The 18,306-nt window shown below is 42.8% G+C and overlaps 1 protein-coding gene across 1 annotated transcript in view; it reads left to right on the top strand.

Moving 5' to 3' along the window:
* The window catches only part of LOC120931631 (low affinity vacuolar monovalent cation/H(+) antiporter-like), an 85,715-nt gene that overhangs the window by 25,657 nt on the left and 41,752 nt on the right, over positions 1–18,306 (top strand). Inside the window, exons 6-8 of the mRNA XM_040343259.1 lie at positions 691–752; positions 3,267–3,413; positions 16,406–16,591. Of these exons, the coding sequence (XP_040199193.1) occupies positions 691–752; positions 3,267–3,413; positions 16,406–16,591 (395 nt within the window). The remainder of the gene's footprint in view (positions 1–690; positions 753–3,266; positions 3,414–16,405; positions 16,592–18,306) is intronic.

Below are 18,306 nucleotides of genomic sequence, written 5' to 3'. Positions count from 1 at the left end.
AGATGTCGGGAGGGGGGGGGATTGACTTTGCTTTGTCTAAGGCGGCAGCAGCTCTCCTCTCCCCCATACGAGGACTGCTCTGCTCCCTTCTCCACCCCCTCTCCACCCGCACTCCACCCACACTCCACCCCTTTTCCACCCGCACTTGGGGGGGAGAGAAAGTGTTCTATCAGGCATCGGGAGTATTTGCGCGAGTACAAGTACTAGCGCAAATACTCGGTATCGATACCGATACTAGTATCGGTATCGGGACAACCCTAGAATTAAGGATAGAATTAAAATAACATAAGTTTAAAGGTAAAGTAGAAATAGGAGAAATTAAGTGTGTAAGAGCAAAATGAGTAGATTGCATGCATAAGATGGTTTATTTATAAAAATGTATTATCTTTGTGAAAAAAAAAACATTAAAATAAAGAATTGGAAAAAATTAAAAATTAACATTTCTTTCCCCTATTTAAGAAAGGGATGTGAGATAAATCCCATCTAATGGAAGGGTTTTTAAAATAAAATTCATACCCAGTATACTCTAGGGGCAGAATATGTAATTCAAGAAAGAGCATTACACCACACGGCCTACTAGATATCTTATTTCTAGCGGTACACTGTTACAGTAGAGAACATTTTCATCTGAAACCGTAAAGCATTTTATGGTTCTGCAGAGTTTGACAGTTCATTTTGCTTTGTATGCAGGTGTGCTTTGTTGGAGGCTTGCAGGATTCTTTATTTGGCCGTTTGGAAAAGTGATCCTGGCGGTAAGCCTGTACCATGGTCCCTGGGCAGTGTTGGACCTTGATGCCTATAATTGTGCCTGGCTACTTAGTGATACATTCAATCTTGATTTATTTTATGCTTTGTGATTGCCATATGCAAGTTGCATTTCCTAAATAATTGAAACAACTCATTGTAATTGAATGCTACGTACAAGGTTAAACTTGACTGCCTAATGTGAATGCACATCAGTCTTGAATCCAAATGTTTTAAATGTCCACCACTGATTTTTGATTTCCTAGATTTATACATTAAACGTATGTTTTAAATACGTATAATAGGAGTAAGACCCCCACTGTCACACTGGTCCGTTTGTGGTAAAGCGCTGCTCATTGCTAGCGGGGTGCTTTTAACCCCAAAAATTGTTAAAAACTCCTCGTTTTGCATCAATTTCAAATCGCTTTTCAGGCACTTTGAAAGTGCCGCCTATTCATTCCATTGCTGGGGCTTTTTGGGATCGCTAAATACAGCGCTCCCAACCCAGCCCAAAGATGCTGCTTACAGGACTTTTCGGAACGTCCCGCAGACTCGCTGCTTGAGTTTGAAAAGTCACACTGGAATGAATGGGAGGCGGGTGTCAGGTGCTTAGCAGAGGCTGTATCCCGCGCTAAAGCGCATGAAAACCACCCCAGTGTGAACAGGGTCCTTGGTAGTTTAACTAGACTCATCTAGTGGTGGTTTTGATTCTGGCAGAGATTCAGCTATATTGGCTTTTTCCAGAGCTTGCAGTTGGTATTAAACAGTAAATGGTTTACCCAGAACACTGGGCAGTAACTTCCTTTGTCTGTAACTGCCTCTAGGGAGGGCTTTTTACAAGACTTTGGAATGTGTCTGGGGGAATTTTATGCTCATTCAGCCCAAAGAATATATGGAAGGTCATGTACAGTAATGTTTAAACAAGACCTAGCTTGCCATCGGTGTGTCAAATCTGAAAAATATTCATTAGGCTTGAGGTCAGGTCTGTGCAGAAAGCTTGAATAGAAATGGGCCTTCCCCAGACTATTGGCAATAGGTTGAACCTACACGATTGTCTAAATAGTCAATGCGTTGGCAGTAAAGCCCCCTTTCACGTGTACGGATCTCGTGAGGATCCGTACATGTCTCATCTGCTTGCTCAGCAGGGAATGCTCCGTTGATCCCAGCTGAGCCAGCAGATGACAGGGTGGTCCCTGTGCAGGGACCGCCCTGTCAGATCTCTGCTCTCCCCTATGGGGGGGGATCGGATGAACACGAACGGTCTGTCCGTGTTCACCCAATCCGCTCTGCAGACGGATGGAAAAATAGGATTTTTCCTCTGTCTGCAGAATTGGACCATAGTGGGGACCGATGAGATCAAGTGTCAGCGGATTTTAATCCGCTGACACCCGCTATCCCTCAGGGATGCATGTATGTCCGTATTCATCTGTAAACGGATGGGGGAAATATGGACATATTGTCTGCTAATGTAAAAGGGGCCCCTACTGTGCCTTTCACTGGCAACGCCTCAACATAATTTTGAAGACAATATACATATTTATTAACACACCTTTTTGGTGTGCTGGCAGATATGTACATTGATATGTGAAGTGTTGCTGCACTATACCCACTATTCCTTGGCTTACACGCATGTAGTGGTAGGAATATTGATTCAATAATTTTGATGGGTTTCTGTATAACTTTTGTCTATATCAGGCATGTCCAAAGTCCGGCCCGGGGGCCAATTGCGGCCCCCCTGCTGATTTAATATGGCCCCCCTGGGGATTGGATATATAGCCATTGCAGCCTCACATGTGCCCTGGGGGCCACAAAAGATATATACCGTATTAATCGGAGCGGCCTCAGAGGGGACAGGACGTGCGCCGTCGGATTACATGAAGAGAATCTCCCATTTACTCTGCAGCGTCTGTAATAGGAAGTCCCATTTACTTGGATGCCATTGGATTACTGTTCTGTTTATCATAGGAGGCGGGACTTTGTATTAAAGAGGCCACGAGTAAACAAGAAATTCTCTTGTTTGTAATCTTACGGGCACTTGTCCCTCCCCCTTCCTGTCCCCTCCGAGGCTGCAGATGGGCATCGATCAGGCTGCATTCATGGCAATGGTGAGGCTGCATTCATGGTAATGGTAAGCCTGTGCGTGTTATACGCTGATAAATACGGTATATCCAAATAACACGCCCAAGCTCACCCTTAGTCCTGAGCAGCGCTCGGGATTTGTTGGGGCCACAAAAGAGAAATATACAGTATATCCAAATAAAACGCCCAAGCTCATCTCTTCACCACAAAGGCAAGATAATTCTTGTTGGGCAGTGTATTGGTGCGCGCACAAACACACTTGGATCAAATTTTAATGGTTCAAAGAATGTCAGAACAAATAGTCGGCCCTCAAGCATGTTCACTTCATCAAATGTGGCCCTCTTTGAAAAAAAATTGGACACCCCTGGTCTATATACTGTAATAAACTGCTCTTAAAAGTGTAGTTTGTGTATATAATTTTTTTTTTTCTTGAATCTTCCTAGAGTGGCATATCATCTAACAGAAAATGCTGTGTGAGATTCGAAAAGTGTGAAGCTATACCAGAGGTGGATGAGTTGGAGAAAACTCCCCTCTTAGAGAAATGTAAAAGGATCAATTCAGATGTACCGAGTCTTGAGGTCCGCTACTGGGTAAGTAAGCCTTTTAATTTGCCCCATTTCTACAAAGATCACCTTGAGCAAAGCATTGTCCTTCACCTCTGTACTTATATTTTAAATGCTTCCAGTTATATATTATACATACAATGTGGTTAGAATAAGGCCTCATTCATAGGGGGGCTTGTACCTGTACTGCATGAATAAGACATCTGTTTTTGTGCCTGCACTCTCCAATCAGGCTGCCTATGTAAGTGGATGCAGCAGCAGAATGGAGATTTTGACATGCAACACGTCCAGAAGATGCCTGCATGCAGCTCTGAGTGGATGCAGGTGCAAAAACAAATTCCTTACGTTAAGCAGTATGGATGCCAGTGCCTGTCTAAATGAGGCCTTATGGCAAAACAATTGAAGAAAAAGGCTTTTACCCACTGCATGAGCCCATTATAAAGTCAGCAACAGAAGATAAACAAAAGTAATCATAGTAGTAGAAATTGTTTGATTATTTTCCCACAGGCACATGAAGTAAAACTTCACTTTTGTTGAGAAAATATCCTTTTTAATCCTATTGTCCTTTCACAGAATTTATTACAGATCCTTAACTTGTTCAGGCAGAATACTAATATGGAGATTTTGTTTGAGATCATTGTACAGCCATTGCAGATGATATAATACAAAAAGGGAAGTCGCGCTAGTTAAAAAATAAAAAATAAAATATAAATGGTGAAAAACCAGTGACTAATTAAACCAAATAATTAAATATATGGTGATAAGCACCATTAATGAAGAAGTGCAATTTATATATAGCCACTAATTGACACAAATGTATCTAAATTAATAACACACGTTAACAGTCCAAGTGAGCCAAAAGGTTAAAGTAGTCCACAGGTGTGTGATGAAAAGGAATCTTCCGACTAACAGTGATATCAACCACGCTGTGTTTAGACCAACAGGAGACCTCCACCACAGATAATACTGACTCTTACCAGAATTCAGTAAAAATTAGGCATGAAATCAAATCCAGCAGCAACATACAGGATAATCTTCAACCAGCAGTATCCATGAATTGATTTTCACCAATAAAATCCAGGCTCCATAGATGTAAAGGAGACACCAAGAGAGGAATATAGTGTAATACTGCGCTGGTTTATTGTAGCATAAAAAAAGCCAAATGCTTACTTACATTTCCAAAGAAAGAATAGGCATCAAGCGGACATAAAATTGGATACAAGATAAAAAACAACACAGCCGGCCGGACTGTGTGTAGGCGTGCGTCCGGATATCCGGATCCTTACACCTGGTAAACGCAGCAACGTCAGAGCGTCTCCTCCCGACGTTTCGTCACAATGGGGACGTGTTCACGGGGTAAGGAGACGCCCCAACTTGCCGCACATATATCAGATACAGGGGAGGAGCCAACCAGGGAGCAGGTCTAATCACGATCGCTGATCCTCCATTTTGACTCCTGGAAACCCGCAGCTCCTGCTATTGCAGACCGCTGCCGAAGTAAGGGAAAAAATATATATACACAATAATACCTCCCTCCCAAAGGCAAAAAGGAAAAAGAATTACTTTTAAAACCTTCCATTAGGACTCACAGTCTTAGACACCGGAGGTCCAAGGGAAGTGAACCAATGTGAAAAAGGAAATGTGTAGTCCTCATATGACTGTAGTCAACGGACAATGCTGCTAGCATATTGATCCCTGTCATACCGGACTCCTATAACCAAATCAAAATTATGGAGATACGATCACCAGAGTCTGCCCCTGGTCGTCTATATCCCCTATACACATAAAACAACCTATAAAATTACATGTAAAATTACTGCAGTAAGTAATCCAGCTAAATAAAATCAGCAAAAATGTGTAACAAGAACAGAATTAGCTGTCTATGTTTAACTATATAAATGCCTTAAAAGTTTATAAATGACATAAAAATGTATCACATAAATTAATGGGACATACATAATTTACGATACCACATTGACACGGATATTTAAGAGTCTCTCGTTTACAGAAAAAAGAGGATTCATTATGCTATATCAATATTAAAGGACTAGTGAATATATCCGTAGAAAAAACACGACTTTCATATTTAGAAATCTCACCATAACGGAAATATACATGGACAAATCTCAATCTCATAAACTTGAAGACTATGAGTTATCCAAAAAACAATTCAAGTCTACCTCGATATTTAAGCCGTGAGGCGAATAACATTTGATCTTATGTATCCAGGACATCTCGGTCCTAGATATAGATCTAACCAAGTCACTCCCCCTCCAATGGGCGGTGAACTTGTCAATCCCCAAGAATATAGTGTCCTTGGGATTACGTGCATGGGCAGTGAGGTAATGCTTTGATACGGAATGTTCCGTGAACCCGCTCCTAATGTTCGCGATGTGCTCATTAAGTCGCACATGTAGCGGGCGTTTAGTCCTTCCCACATATTGTAAACCGCACGGACATATTAATAAGTAAATAACTCCAAAAGTAGAGCACGTGATGAAGGGCTTAATCGAAAATCTTCTGCCATTGCTACTGGAGCTAAATTCCACTGTCCTTTTCTTAGTGCGGTTATTTAAGCTACAGCTCTGACAACGGCCACATTTATAGAAACCTGTTAAACCTGCCAAGAACATCGAGGGTACTTTCGGGGGATTCATTATGTTGCCAGCCACCTTGTCTCTTAAGGAAGGCAGACCCCTAAAGACCATCTGCGGCCTATCTGGTAGTAGACCTCCTAAAATGTTATCACTTTTGAGGATGTGCCAATGTTTAGACATTATATGCTTAATCCCCCCGTGTTGACAGGAAAAATCTGTGATAAAAGGGCATTTAAATTTATCAGACTTGTTACGAGGCTTATCCTCGAGTAAAAGGCCCCTGTCTAATTGTGTCACATGTTCCAGAGCACTGGACAAATCGTCCGACTTGTACCCCTTTGCTAAAAAGCGATGTGTTAACACATCTGCCTGTTGGGCAAACGATGTCTGTTTGGTGCAGTTCCTCTTAATGCGTAAATATTGGCTCTTTGGAATGGAGTCAAGCCAGGGAGCATAATGGCAGCTATCCCTAGAAATATACGCATTTCTGTCTGTTGACTTGAAATGGGTTATTGTCTGAAAGTTCTCACCCTCCACCGAGATCACCAAATCCAGAAAGTTGACTTGCACCTGGCTAGCCTCATAGCTCAGCGAGATGCCCCGATCATTTGCATTTAGAGCAGTCATGAAATGGGTCAAGTCATCCTCAGTGCCATTCCACAGGAGGAGGATGTCGTCAATATACCTGGCCCACAATGATATCTGTGGCCTGGATGGGACACAGACGACATCCTCCTCCCATAGTGCCATGAAGAGATTGGCAAGACTCGGAGCGTATTTAGCCCCCATCGCTACACCGCGATTTTGTTTATAGAATTTGCCATCATGCCAGAAAAAATTATGCGTTGCCGCAAATTCCAGGAGTTCCATGATAAATGATATCTGTGTTTTCTCCAACTTACTATCCTTATTTAAATAGTGTGAAACTGCGTGTAAACCTAGGTCGTGTGGTATTATCGTATACAATGAAGCAACATCACATGTTACTAGCCACACGCCTGGAGGTGGTTTGATCCCCGATAAAATATTAATCACCTCTTTGGTGTCTTTGATAAATGATGGTATCATTTTCACCAAAGGTTGGAGAAAGAAGTCTATGTATTTGCCCACCCGGGACGTGACCGAATCTATCCCACTTATAATGGGACGTCCCGGGGGGCAAGTAAGACTCTTATGTACCTTCGGCAAGTAATATATGATCGGCGTTCTCGGAGCTTTAGGGACCAAAAAGTCTCTTTCTTTTTCATTAAGAATCTTGCTCCGGAAGCCTCTATTCACTAATCTTGTCAGAATTTTCTTATATTTGTTGCCCGGATCGAGGAGAAGTGGAACGTAAGTTTCCTCATCTCCTAGAATCCGCTGCATTTCCTGCATGTAGTCGGTTTTGTTAAGGACCACAATTCCACCACCCTTATCCGCCGGGCGAATAACCACATTTTTATTGTGGCACAGGGATTCTATCCCCTTTTGGATGTCCTGTTTGCATCGAACCTGCTTCACTTTCATATCATCAAGGTCTCTCAAGGTAAGATCTCTAAATACCTTGAGAGCAGCTGGAAGATGACCCGGAGGGTTCCAAACAGAAGCATTAGACAGTCCTGAATGTATTATATTCGAGGTGGACAATGCTGATTGATTAAAAGGATTAGAAGCACAATATCTTTGGATATTGAGCTTTCTAATGTATTTGTGTATATCCATATATACCTTAAATTTGTTAATATTGGCGGGGGGGACATATTTAAGTCCTTTGTCCAGAACTGTTATCTCTGAGGGACTTAGGGTATGGGAGCTCAGATTGAAGATGCCTTCCCCCTTCACAGTCTCGACCTCTTTGGGCTTCCTGTTCCTCCCCCCTCTGGTTCCTCTTTTCTTTCTGCAGTTCTTTTGGTACCTTGATTTGCCCGGGGAAAACCCCATTGTGGGCGATTAAGGCCATTGTTCACATTAGGAACATTAGACCCTCCATATCCGAGTTCATAAGTCCCAGATTGGATGGATCCATTCTGTCCCTGGGGAGGGCCATACGCACCTTCCCCCAAGTCCAGTGTATCTTCCAGGGGAAGAAAAGGGTTATGGGTTAGTATGTTAAACTCTGGTTGTAAGCTTTCAGCATAGTGAACTATCTCCTGAATTCCTGAAGTTGGAGGAGGGCCCAAATATTGTCCTCCATAGGCTTGACTACCTCTATGGCCTCCAAATTGATGCTGGTAGCCAGTATTATACTGGGGGGCAAAAGAGGGTGGTGGTCCCTGAGTGCCTCTTTCCCTTAATGTAGGGGTACCAGATGGATAGACAGAGCCCCACTGGTAAGTGGGTGGGCAAGTCGTGGGAATCGGGCGTGCTCTTTGAGAAAAAGCACCTCTACCCCTATTAGCAGCTAATGCAGCAGAGAACTTCTTAGGTTTCTTATGGCCCTTTGGGGTACCTCCCTTTACGGAATAATTTTGAGGTCCCTTGAGGGCATGGGATGGTGGAGGAAGAGAGTACATAACCTCAGTTTGACTTGAGGTAGGTTGTGATGATACCTCCATCTGGGGATTATTCAGGGCATTGGCTTCCGCTAGCAGTTTTTTTTGCCAGTCGAAAACCACATTGCCCTGATAGTCAACCAGATCTCTATTGAATTTTTTCTTTTTTTTAATTTTTTGTTCCCTCTCTTCTTTTTCCAGAATTTTTAGAAGGGTTTGAGACCTTTCACCATACTCTGAACTGGCCATAAAGGGAACCAATTTATCCTTTATAAGAATAATTTCTGCATCTAATCTCTTCAGTTTAGTAGCTTTACGTTCGCCTAAAAACTGCAAAAGACTAAGACCTGCTTCATTAAAATATTTGAACCACCCCACAAGGTCTGTATCACCTTTCTGGGGCTGTATCTCCCATCTGAGGCTCCTGGGAACCATCTGTTGTTTGATGTAAGTCTCCAAAAAGGCGATATCCCATTGGGTATGCAGTTCTGACACTGTGAGATTTTTGAGCCTCATAAAGAGGCCACCTAAATCCCCATCCCCCTCTTTGAAGACTTCAAATACACCATCAGTATTGACTACTCTTTTGGCACGAAGGTCAAAAAAGTCCATAACAAAAACTATTTAAAGTGTGAACACCAAAAAGGAAAGAAAAAATTCTAAAATAATTAGTGCTCACAGAATACCAAATATTCTAGGGTCGCTGCAACAAATGTATAAACAGCAAATGGAAAAAAGAAAAGATTGTTGCGCAGACCCAGCATATAGTGCAAAAGAAAAAAATAAATAAATACAAGCCGCGTCTTAAGTGTGCCATACAGCACAAACAAGCATAATACAAAAAGGGAAGTCGCGCTAGTTAAAAAATAAAAAATAAAATATAAATGGTGAAAAACCAGTGACTAATTAAACCAAATAATTAAATATATGGTGATAAGCACCATTAATGAAGAAGTGCAATTTATATATAGCCACTAATTGACACAAATGTATCTAAATTAATAACACACGTTAACAGTCCAAGTGAGCCAAAAGGTTAAAGTAGTCCACAGGTGTGTGATGAAAAGGAATCTTCCGACTAACAGTGATATCAACCACGCTGTGTTTAGACCAACAGGAGACCTCCACCACAGATAATACTGACTCTTACCAGAATTCAGTAAAAATTAGGCATGAAATCAAATCCAGCAGCAACATACAGGATAATCTTCAACCAGCAGTATCCATGAATTGATTTTCACCAATAAAATCCAGGCTCCATAGATGTAAAGGAGACACCAAGAGAGGAATATAGTGTAATACTGCGCTGGTTTATTGTAGCATAAAAAAAGCCAAATGCTTACTTACATTTCCAAAGAAAGAATAGGCATCAAGCGGACATAAAATTGGATACAAGATAAAAAACTGCTCTAAATGCAAATGATCGGGGCATCTCGCTGAGCTATGAGGCTAGCCAGGTGCAAGTCAACTTTCTGGATTTGGTGATCTCGGTGGAGGGTGAGAACTTTCAGACAATAACCCATTTCAAGTCAACAGACAGAAATGCGTATATTTCTAGGGATAGCTGCCATTATGCTCCCTGGCTTGACTCCATTCCAAAGAGCCAATATTTACGCATTAAGAGGAACTGCACCAAACAGACATCGTTTGCCCAACAGGCAGATGTGTTAACACATCGCTTTTTAGCAAAGGGGTACAAGTCGGACGATTTGTCCAGTGCTCTGGAACATGTGACACAATTAGACAGGGGCCTTTTACTCGAGGATAAGCCTCGTAACAAGTCTGATAAATTTAAATGCCCTTTTATCACAGATTTTTCCTGTCAACACGGGGGGATTAAGCATATAATGTCTAAACATTGGCACATCCTCAAAAGTGATAACATTTTAGGAGGTCTACTACCAGATAGGCCGCAGATGGTCTTTAGGGGTCTGCCTTCCTTAAGAGACAAGGTGGCTGGCAACATAATGAATCCCCCGAAAGTACCCTCGATGTTCTTGGCAGGTTTAACAGGTTTCTATAAATGTGGCCGTTGTCAGAGCTGTAGCTTAAATAACCGCACTAAGAAAAGGACAGTGGAATTTAGCTCCAGTAGCAATGGCAGAAGATTTTCGATTAAGCCCTTCATCACGTGCTCTACTTTTGGAGTTATTTACTTATTAATATGTCCGTGCGGTTTACAATATGTGGGAAGGACTAAACGCCCGCTACATGTGCGACTTAATGAGCACATCGCGAACATTAGGAGCGGGTTCACGGAACATTCCGTATCAAAGCATTACCTCCCTGCCCATGCACGTAATCCCAAGGACACTATATTCTTGGGGATTGACAAGTTCACCGCCCATTGGAGGGGGAGTGACTTGGTTAGATCTATATCTAGGACCGAGATGTCCTGGACACATAAGATCAAATGTTATTCGCCTCACGGCTTAAATATCGAGGTAGACTTGAATTGTTTTTTGGATAACTCATAGTCTTCAAGTTTATGAGATTGAGATTTGTCCATGTATATTTCCGTTATGGTGAGATTTCTAAATATGAAAGTCGTGTTTTTTCTACGGATATATTCACTAGTCCTTTAATATTGATATAGCATAATGAATCCTCTTTTTTCTGTAAACGAGAGACTCTTAAATATCCGTGTCAATGTGGTATCGTAAATTATGTATGTCCCATTAATTTATGTGATACATTTTTATGTCATTTATAAACTTTTAAGGCATTTATATAGTTAAACATAGACAGCTAATTCTGTTCTTGTTACACATTTTTGCTGATTTTATTTAGCTGGATTACTTACTGCAGTAATTTTACATGTAATTTTATAGGTTGTTTTATGTGTATAGGGGATATAGACGACCAGGGGCAGACTCTGGTGATCGTATCTCCATAATTTTGATTTGGTTATAGGAGTCCGGTATGACGGGGATCAATATGCTAGCAGCATTGTCCGTTGACTACAGTCATATGAGGACTACACATTTCCTTTTTCACATTGGTTCACTTCCCTTGGACCTCCGGTGTCTAAGACTGTGAGTCCTAATGGAAGGTTTTAAAAGTAATTCTTTTTCCTTTTTGCCTTTGGGAGGGAGGTATTATTGTGTATATATATTTTTTCCCTTACTTCGGCAGCGGTCTGCAATAGCAGGAGCTGCGGGTTTCCAGGAGTCAAAATGGAGGATCAGCGATCGTGATTAGACCTGCTCCCTGGTTGGCTTCTCCCCTGTATCTGATATATGTGCGGCAAGTTGGGGCGTCTCCTTACCCCGTGAACACGTCCCCATTGTGACGAAACGTCGGGAGGAGACGCTCTGACGTTGCCGCGTTTACCAGGTGTAAGGATCCGGATATCCGGACGCACGCCTACACACAGTCCGGCCGGCTGTGTTGTTTTTTATCTTGTATCCAATTTTATGTCCGCTTGATGCCTATTCTTTCTTTGGAAATGTAAGTAAGCATTTGGCTTTTTTTATGCTACAATAAACCAGCGCAGTATTACACTATATTCCTCTCTTGGTGTCTCCTTTACATCTATGGAGCCTGGATTTTATTGGTGAAAATCAATTCATGGATACTGCTGGTTGAAGATTATCCTGTATGTTGCTGCTGGATTTGATTTCATGCCTAATTTTTACTGAATTCTGGTAAGAGTCAGTATTATCTGTGGTGGAGGTCTCCTGTTGGTCTAAACACAGCGTGGTTGATATCACTGTTAGTCGGAAGATTCCTTTTCATCACACACCTGTGGACTACTTTAACCTTTTGGCTCACTTGGACTGTTAACGTGTGTTATTAATTTAGATACATTTGTGTCAATTAGTGGCTATATATAAATTGCACTTCTTCATTAATGGTGCTTATCACCATATATTTAATTATTTGGTTTAATTAGTCACTGGTTTTTCACCATTTATATTTTATTTTTTATTTTTTAACTAGCGCGACTTCCCTTTTTGTATTATGCTTGTTTGTGCTGTATGGCACACTTAAGACGCGGCTTGTATTTATTTATTTTTTTCTTTTGCACTATATGCTGGGTCTGCGCAACAATCTTTTCTTTTTTTCCATTGCAGATGATATGTTTAGCGCTACCCCCACAGGAGCCGCTGGTTAGATTGGGACAGCGTGTTAGGTTACCTCTGTGATGTGTCTAGGGGTGATGATAAGATGATGACAAGAGCAATGACGGAATGTCCAAACAGCAGGGTGTCTTTTATTCTTGCCCAACACGGCAAACAATCAACTGGAGGTAGATAGATAGGTTGGTGAAAGGATAACTTGCAGATTCAGGCCTATGGATGGTGGAAACAATCCTGCTTCCAATGGGACTCTAACCCTTCGTCGCCATTCCAGCCGGAAGTGGGTATAGTGTACCTGGACTGGCCTCTCACACCGACCTGGCAGCCAGAGTATCACTCGAACCTTGAGAAGGAACAAGTCTCTGCCACAGACTTGGCTCAAATAGAAATAGGAGTGGAACCTCTGCCACAGGCCCGTGCTCTGGAACGTAGATGATAGAGCGAATCCTTCTCAATAAATGCAAATTTGCCTGAATCTCCCTCAGGTAGCTTTTCTTAGTTTTGGGTCACTGACTGACAAGTTGCAACGTACAACTTCCCAGTGTCCAGTGACCCCGATGGATTGTCTAGGCCCTGTTGGATCGCCTGCCTCCGGGCTCACCTCAGACTGAGCACAACTCGCTTAAGATCTTCCTCTCAGAATGTGGGGACCCAGTCGATCACTGGGTCCCCTCCATAGCTTCAGTTGCTCCGGGCTATGAGGGCCGAGAACTCCGTGTAGCACGTGCACCCGGCCTGGTAGGCCATATCGCCGGGGCCCATGATGTGCGCACACCCTGAAGGTGGGTGCTGCACCCGGAACCAGGAACAGAACTCTCTACAAGAGGGCGTCTGCCCTAGAAGTACCCTCCCCCAGCATGCCCTGCGAGGGAGAAACTCCTCTGATTGGCTGCTGGCAAGAGGCGCTTCAGACTGAACTCCACTCAACTCCACTGCTGCCACCTGTCGCCCAGAGATGGAAAAGTATCTCTGGAACACAAAATGAACTGGCAGTATAGCCCAGCTAGAGTAGAGGCCTAATTTACATAAATTAGCTGGATGAGAGTAAACTAACTCTCTCAACCCCCTCTAATTTAAGATGGTACCTGGACTGAAAGTACACAGGCGCTACATAAGAGAACCTGCATCTTGACATTCCAGCAGCCTCGCATGGATGAGTACATATTAGGCATTGTGGGCAAAAAGCTGCCTCATGTACATTGCTGCTGGTAAACGGACGTGTAGGAGCAGTTGTGAGGTTTTTTTTTCAACTGCTTCTGAACTCTCCTCTGTTATCTTATCAGTACATGTACATGGGGTCGTTTACAGTAGTTTCTAGGCAGTTACATAGTTGGGTTGAGAAAAGTCCATTCAGTTCAACCATAAAATAAAAAAATCATACAATCCCATATACCCAATTCTATACCCACAGTTGAGTTTAGAGGCATTTTTTGGAATGCAAAAAAAGGGGTTCAGAAGCTGAGTTTACAGGCATTTCAAGCGCCAAACTCTTCTAACTCTCATTTAGCCTTGTTTCGTATACACGCGTTTTTCATTTTTGGCTATTAAAATGTTTGTTTGTTTTTTTTACGTGGCAAAATGGACATTTTAAACGTCAGTTGCCATCTGTCAAGTTACATTGTTCAGGAGAGGTTGTAAAAGCGTCCCGTTTACAGGAAGCCTTACGCAGTTGTATAAGGCTACATTTGCACCGCCACTTTGCCATCGTGCATAGGCAGGAATCTAGTGATTCCTGCCCCTGTTTTTGATGGGTGTAAGAGGATAGCTGCAGCTGCTTTTACAGCCGCAGACACTCATTTGTTCTCGCAGCTAGTGAATACCTGTGGTGATCACTGCTGGAAGCACTTTGTGTGGATCTACAGTGAAAAGGCAACATTTTCTCCCCTGCTGATTTTGTACATTTGCCCACTGACAAATGATCAGTCTATAATTTTAATGGTAGGTTTATTTTAACAGTAAGAGAATAACAAAAATATCCTGAAAAACACATTTAAAAAAAAAATGTATTTTAATGAGTGAAATAAGTATTTGATACCCTATTAATCGGCTAGATTTCTGGCTCCCAGGTCTCTTCTCTACATGTAACGAGCTGAGATTAGGAGCACGCAGTTAAAGCGTATGTTCCTAATCTCTGCTTGTTACCTGTATAGAAAACACCTGTCCACAAAAGAAATCCATCAGATTCCAATCTCTCCTCCATGGCAAAGAGCTGTCCAAGGATGTCAGGGACGAGATTGTAGACCTACACAAGGCTCAAATGGGCTTCAAGAATCTTGGTGAATTGGATAGAAGAAGATCCTGGACTGCCGCACTCCTTAAAACAATGTCTTTATTGTACAAATTAAATCCATTATTTGCAAATGGAACAAACACAAAATAACTGCCAATCTCCCTTGTCTGGGGCTCCATGCAAGATCTCACCTCGTGGAGTTTCGATGATCATGAGAACGGTGAGGAATCGGCCCAGAACTACATGGAAGAATCTTGTCCGTGATCTCCGGGCAGTTGGGACCATAGTCGCCAAGTAAACAATTGGTAACAATACAACTACGCTGTGGAGGACTGAAATCCTGCCGCACCCGCAAAGTTCCCCTGCTCAAGAAAGCACATGTGTGCGTTTGCTAATGAACATCTGAATGATTCAGAGGAGAACTGTGTGAAAGTGTTGTGGTCAGATGAGACAAATCAAGCTCTTTTGCCTCAACTCGCCATGTTTGGAAGAGGAGGAATGCTGCCTATGACCCCAAGAACACCATCATGGCCAACAAACATGGAGGTGGAAACGTTGTGCTTTGAAGGGTGGGGGTTCTGCTAAGGGGACAGGACAACTTCAATGCATCAAATGGATGGACAGGGCCATGTACCGTCAAATCTTGCGTAAGTATGTGTGCAAACCTGGTGGCCAACTACAAGAAACATCTGACCTCTGTGCTTGCTTTGCTACCAATACGAAGTCCTGTTTTGCGAAGGGGTCAAATACTAATTTCACTCATTAAAATGCAAATCGCTTTAACTGTGTGTGTGTGTGTGTGTGTGTGTGTGTGTGTGTGTGTTGGATATTTTTGTTCTGTCTGTTAAAATAAACCTACCATTAACATTAGACTTATTTCTTTGTCCGTGGGCAAACATGCAAAATCAGCAGGAGATCAAATACTTATTTTCCCTCCTCTGCAGCTACGATCACTGCAGGTAAATGCTAGCTGTGAGAATGGCCACCAACCTGTTATTGAAGCATACTGGCTTGGCTGTTGCAGGTAGCCGCTCGCACCTGTCAATTATGGTGGCAGGACTCTGTAGAAGACAAAAGCCCTGTGTGAATTTAGCCTAAAGCCTCGTACACACGTTCAGATTTTCCAGTGGGAATTGTGTGATGACAGGCTGTTGGCGGAAAATCCTACAGTTTTTGTATGCTCCATCTGAAAATTGTCGGATTTTCCACAGACAAATTTTGGATGGCAGGCTTCAAAATTTTCCGCAAACAACGGTCTGTTGGATTTTCCGATCGTGCGTACACAAGTCAGTCTAAAAAAAACGAACACATTAGCAGAAGGTGCCCAAAGAGTGGCGCTAAAAAGCTGAAAAACGCGTCGTTTCATGTTTGTTGGCCAAAAATTGCGTGCGGTTTGTAACACAAATTCCTGGCCAACGCCCTTCAGGCAAAAGTCCTATGCTTTGTCTGCGGAAAATCCGATCGTGTGTGTACGAGGCTTAAGAGTCTCGCAGGTATGAGTATCACCCATACAATCTAGAAATCGGTGGAAGCGGTCTAGGTCAAATATTCACGTAGGTAATAAGGGGCTTGTGATCAAATGTACATTGTTACGACTGTTTTAAAATTGAGTGTGTGAAATGTGTTTTGTTTTTTGTAGTGGCGAATCAGCACTTATGTGTGGCTCTTGGTAGGATTTCCATTGCTTGCAGTAGTCCATGGGTTGGCATGCTTAATCTCTTGGCTTCTAGTCATCTTCATCCCAATCTCCAAGATGAATGCCCGGATTCTATCTAAGGTTTTGTTAATGCCTCCAGAACACGTACACATCCGATGGACAAGAAAGGTACGAAGCCTAGTGGTGTGCTTGGCATATCTGGCACCTGGGGTCAGTTGTGTGTGTGTTTTTTTTTTTTTTTTCTTTTTCAAAACCCACATACACAAATAACTAAAATACAGTGGTTTTTCGCCGATTGAACCAACAGTGGAAGGGGCTTAAAGGGCCTTGGTTAAATGAAAAAAAACTGAGCCTATACATGGCACACACATACCAAAGTATCTGAACCTAATACACAAGGTGCAGGGCTCAGGAGTACGCAAAGTATAGGTCACTGCACAGAATACAATCAAAAATCATCATTGCTGCAAGATGAGAGGAAATAATGGAGCCTCGATATGCAGTAAAAACTTGGCAAGAATGCTAATCCTTCCCTACGCTATCTTAACCAGGAATGTTTTGGTGGCCATACAAAGGAATCCACCCCCCCCAGCTGTTCTTGGTGCTCTCTAAAGCCTCATACACACGATCCAATTATCCAACAGAATTTTGTGATGACAGGCGGTTGGTGGAAAATCCTACAGTTTTTGTATGCTCCTTAGGACAATTGTCGGATTTTCTGCAGACAAATGTTGGATGGCAGGCTTTAAAATTTTCCATGAACAGTCTGTTGTCGGATTTTCCGATCATGTGTGAACAAGTCCGTCCGGACAAAACTCCAAAGTACAAGCACGCATGCTCGGAAGCAATGCTCACCATAACGCAACATTAGCAGAAGTTGCCCAAAGGGTGTCGGCCTACAGTTTAGTCCACAGAAAATCCGATTTTGTGTGTCACTTAAGAGCCATTATATGGCACTATTGGAAATCTAATTGGGGTATAATTTTAGGAAATCTTTTGAACTTTCTCACTTATGATTTAGGAGTAATTCCTTGCAGAACTGGAAAACTAGACCTAAAATGATGCATACAAAAATGGATTGAATATTACATTTCCTGTTATAGTATTGGCAAGTACCACCCTTTCTGATGCACAGTATGTGTATATTCAAAGATCCATGCAAGACCTGTTTTGTAGTCTCCTGATCTCCTCAGGTTTCTATTAGAGCTGCACGATTAATCGCGATTTCGATTCGCCCCGCGGGATGACGCGCGATTCTTCTGTTTTTCACCGCTGGTTCCACATAAACCAGCGTGGAATGCAAATGCCGCCGATATCAAAACTGACGTCAGCAGCCTGCGCCGCTGGATAGATTCCTGAGCTTCAAGTCTCGGTTCTGTACAACAGTAGTTTGTATCCAATGCGCCACCCAATGGTTGCCGGCGGTACTGCTTCTGATGTATTAATCCTTCTCGCAGTTCTGTACAACTGTGTGTATCCATGTGCCACCAGGGCTGTCTTTTCCATTGGGCACGCTGGGAAGTTGCCCGGGGGCCCCACTTGCCTGGGGGGCCCCATTGGCTGCCCAGGGACCCCAGTAAAAAATGGTGGAGAGCGGCGGGTCAGAACTGTAGAACTGTATCGTGTCTACAGTCTCTGAGGAAGAGTCTGGAGAGGAGTCGAGTGGGAGCGCCGCCAGGATGGGGGTCATGGGAGAAGTCACACATGAGGAGACTGTAGGATAAAACCAGAGCAGCCAAGATGGAGCCATCTGACTGAGCCTTGCATGGTGCACCTGAGAGGAGGTCAGTGATAGCGCCACCAAGCCAGTCTAAGGGGCGGGTGGTTGCTGATGTAAGGGGGGAATGAATACAAAAATATTAGTGACACCCCCCCCCCCCCTT

This window comes from Rana temporaria, chromosome 3, assembly GCF_905171775.1.
Source record: "Rana temporaria chromosome 3, aRanTem1.1, whole genome shotgun sequence".
NCBI classification, from domain to species: Eukaryota; Metazoa; Chordata; class Amphibia; order Anura; family Ranidae; genus Rana; species Rana temporaria.
Note: the sequence above shows the minus strand (reverse complement) of the source record. Positions and strands in the feature narration are given on the sequence as shown.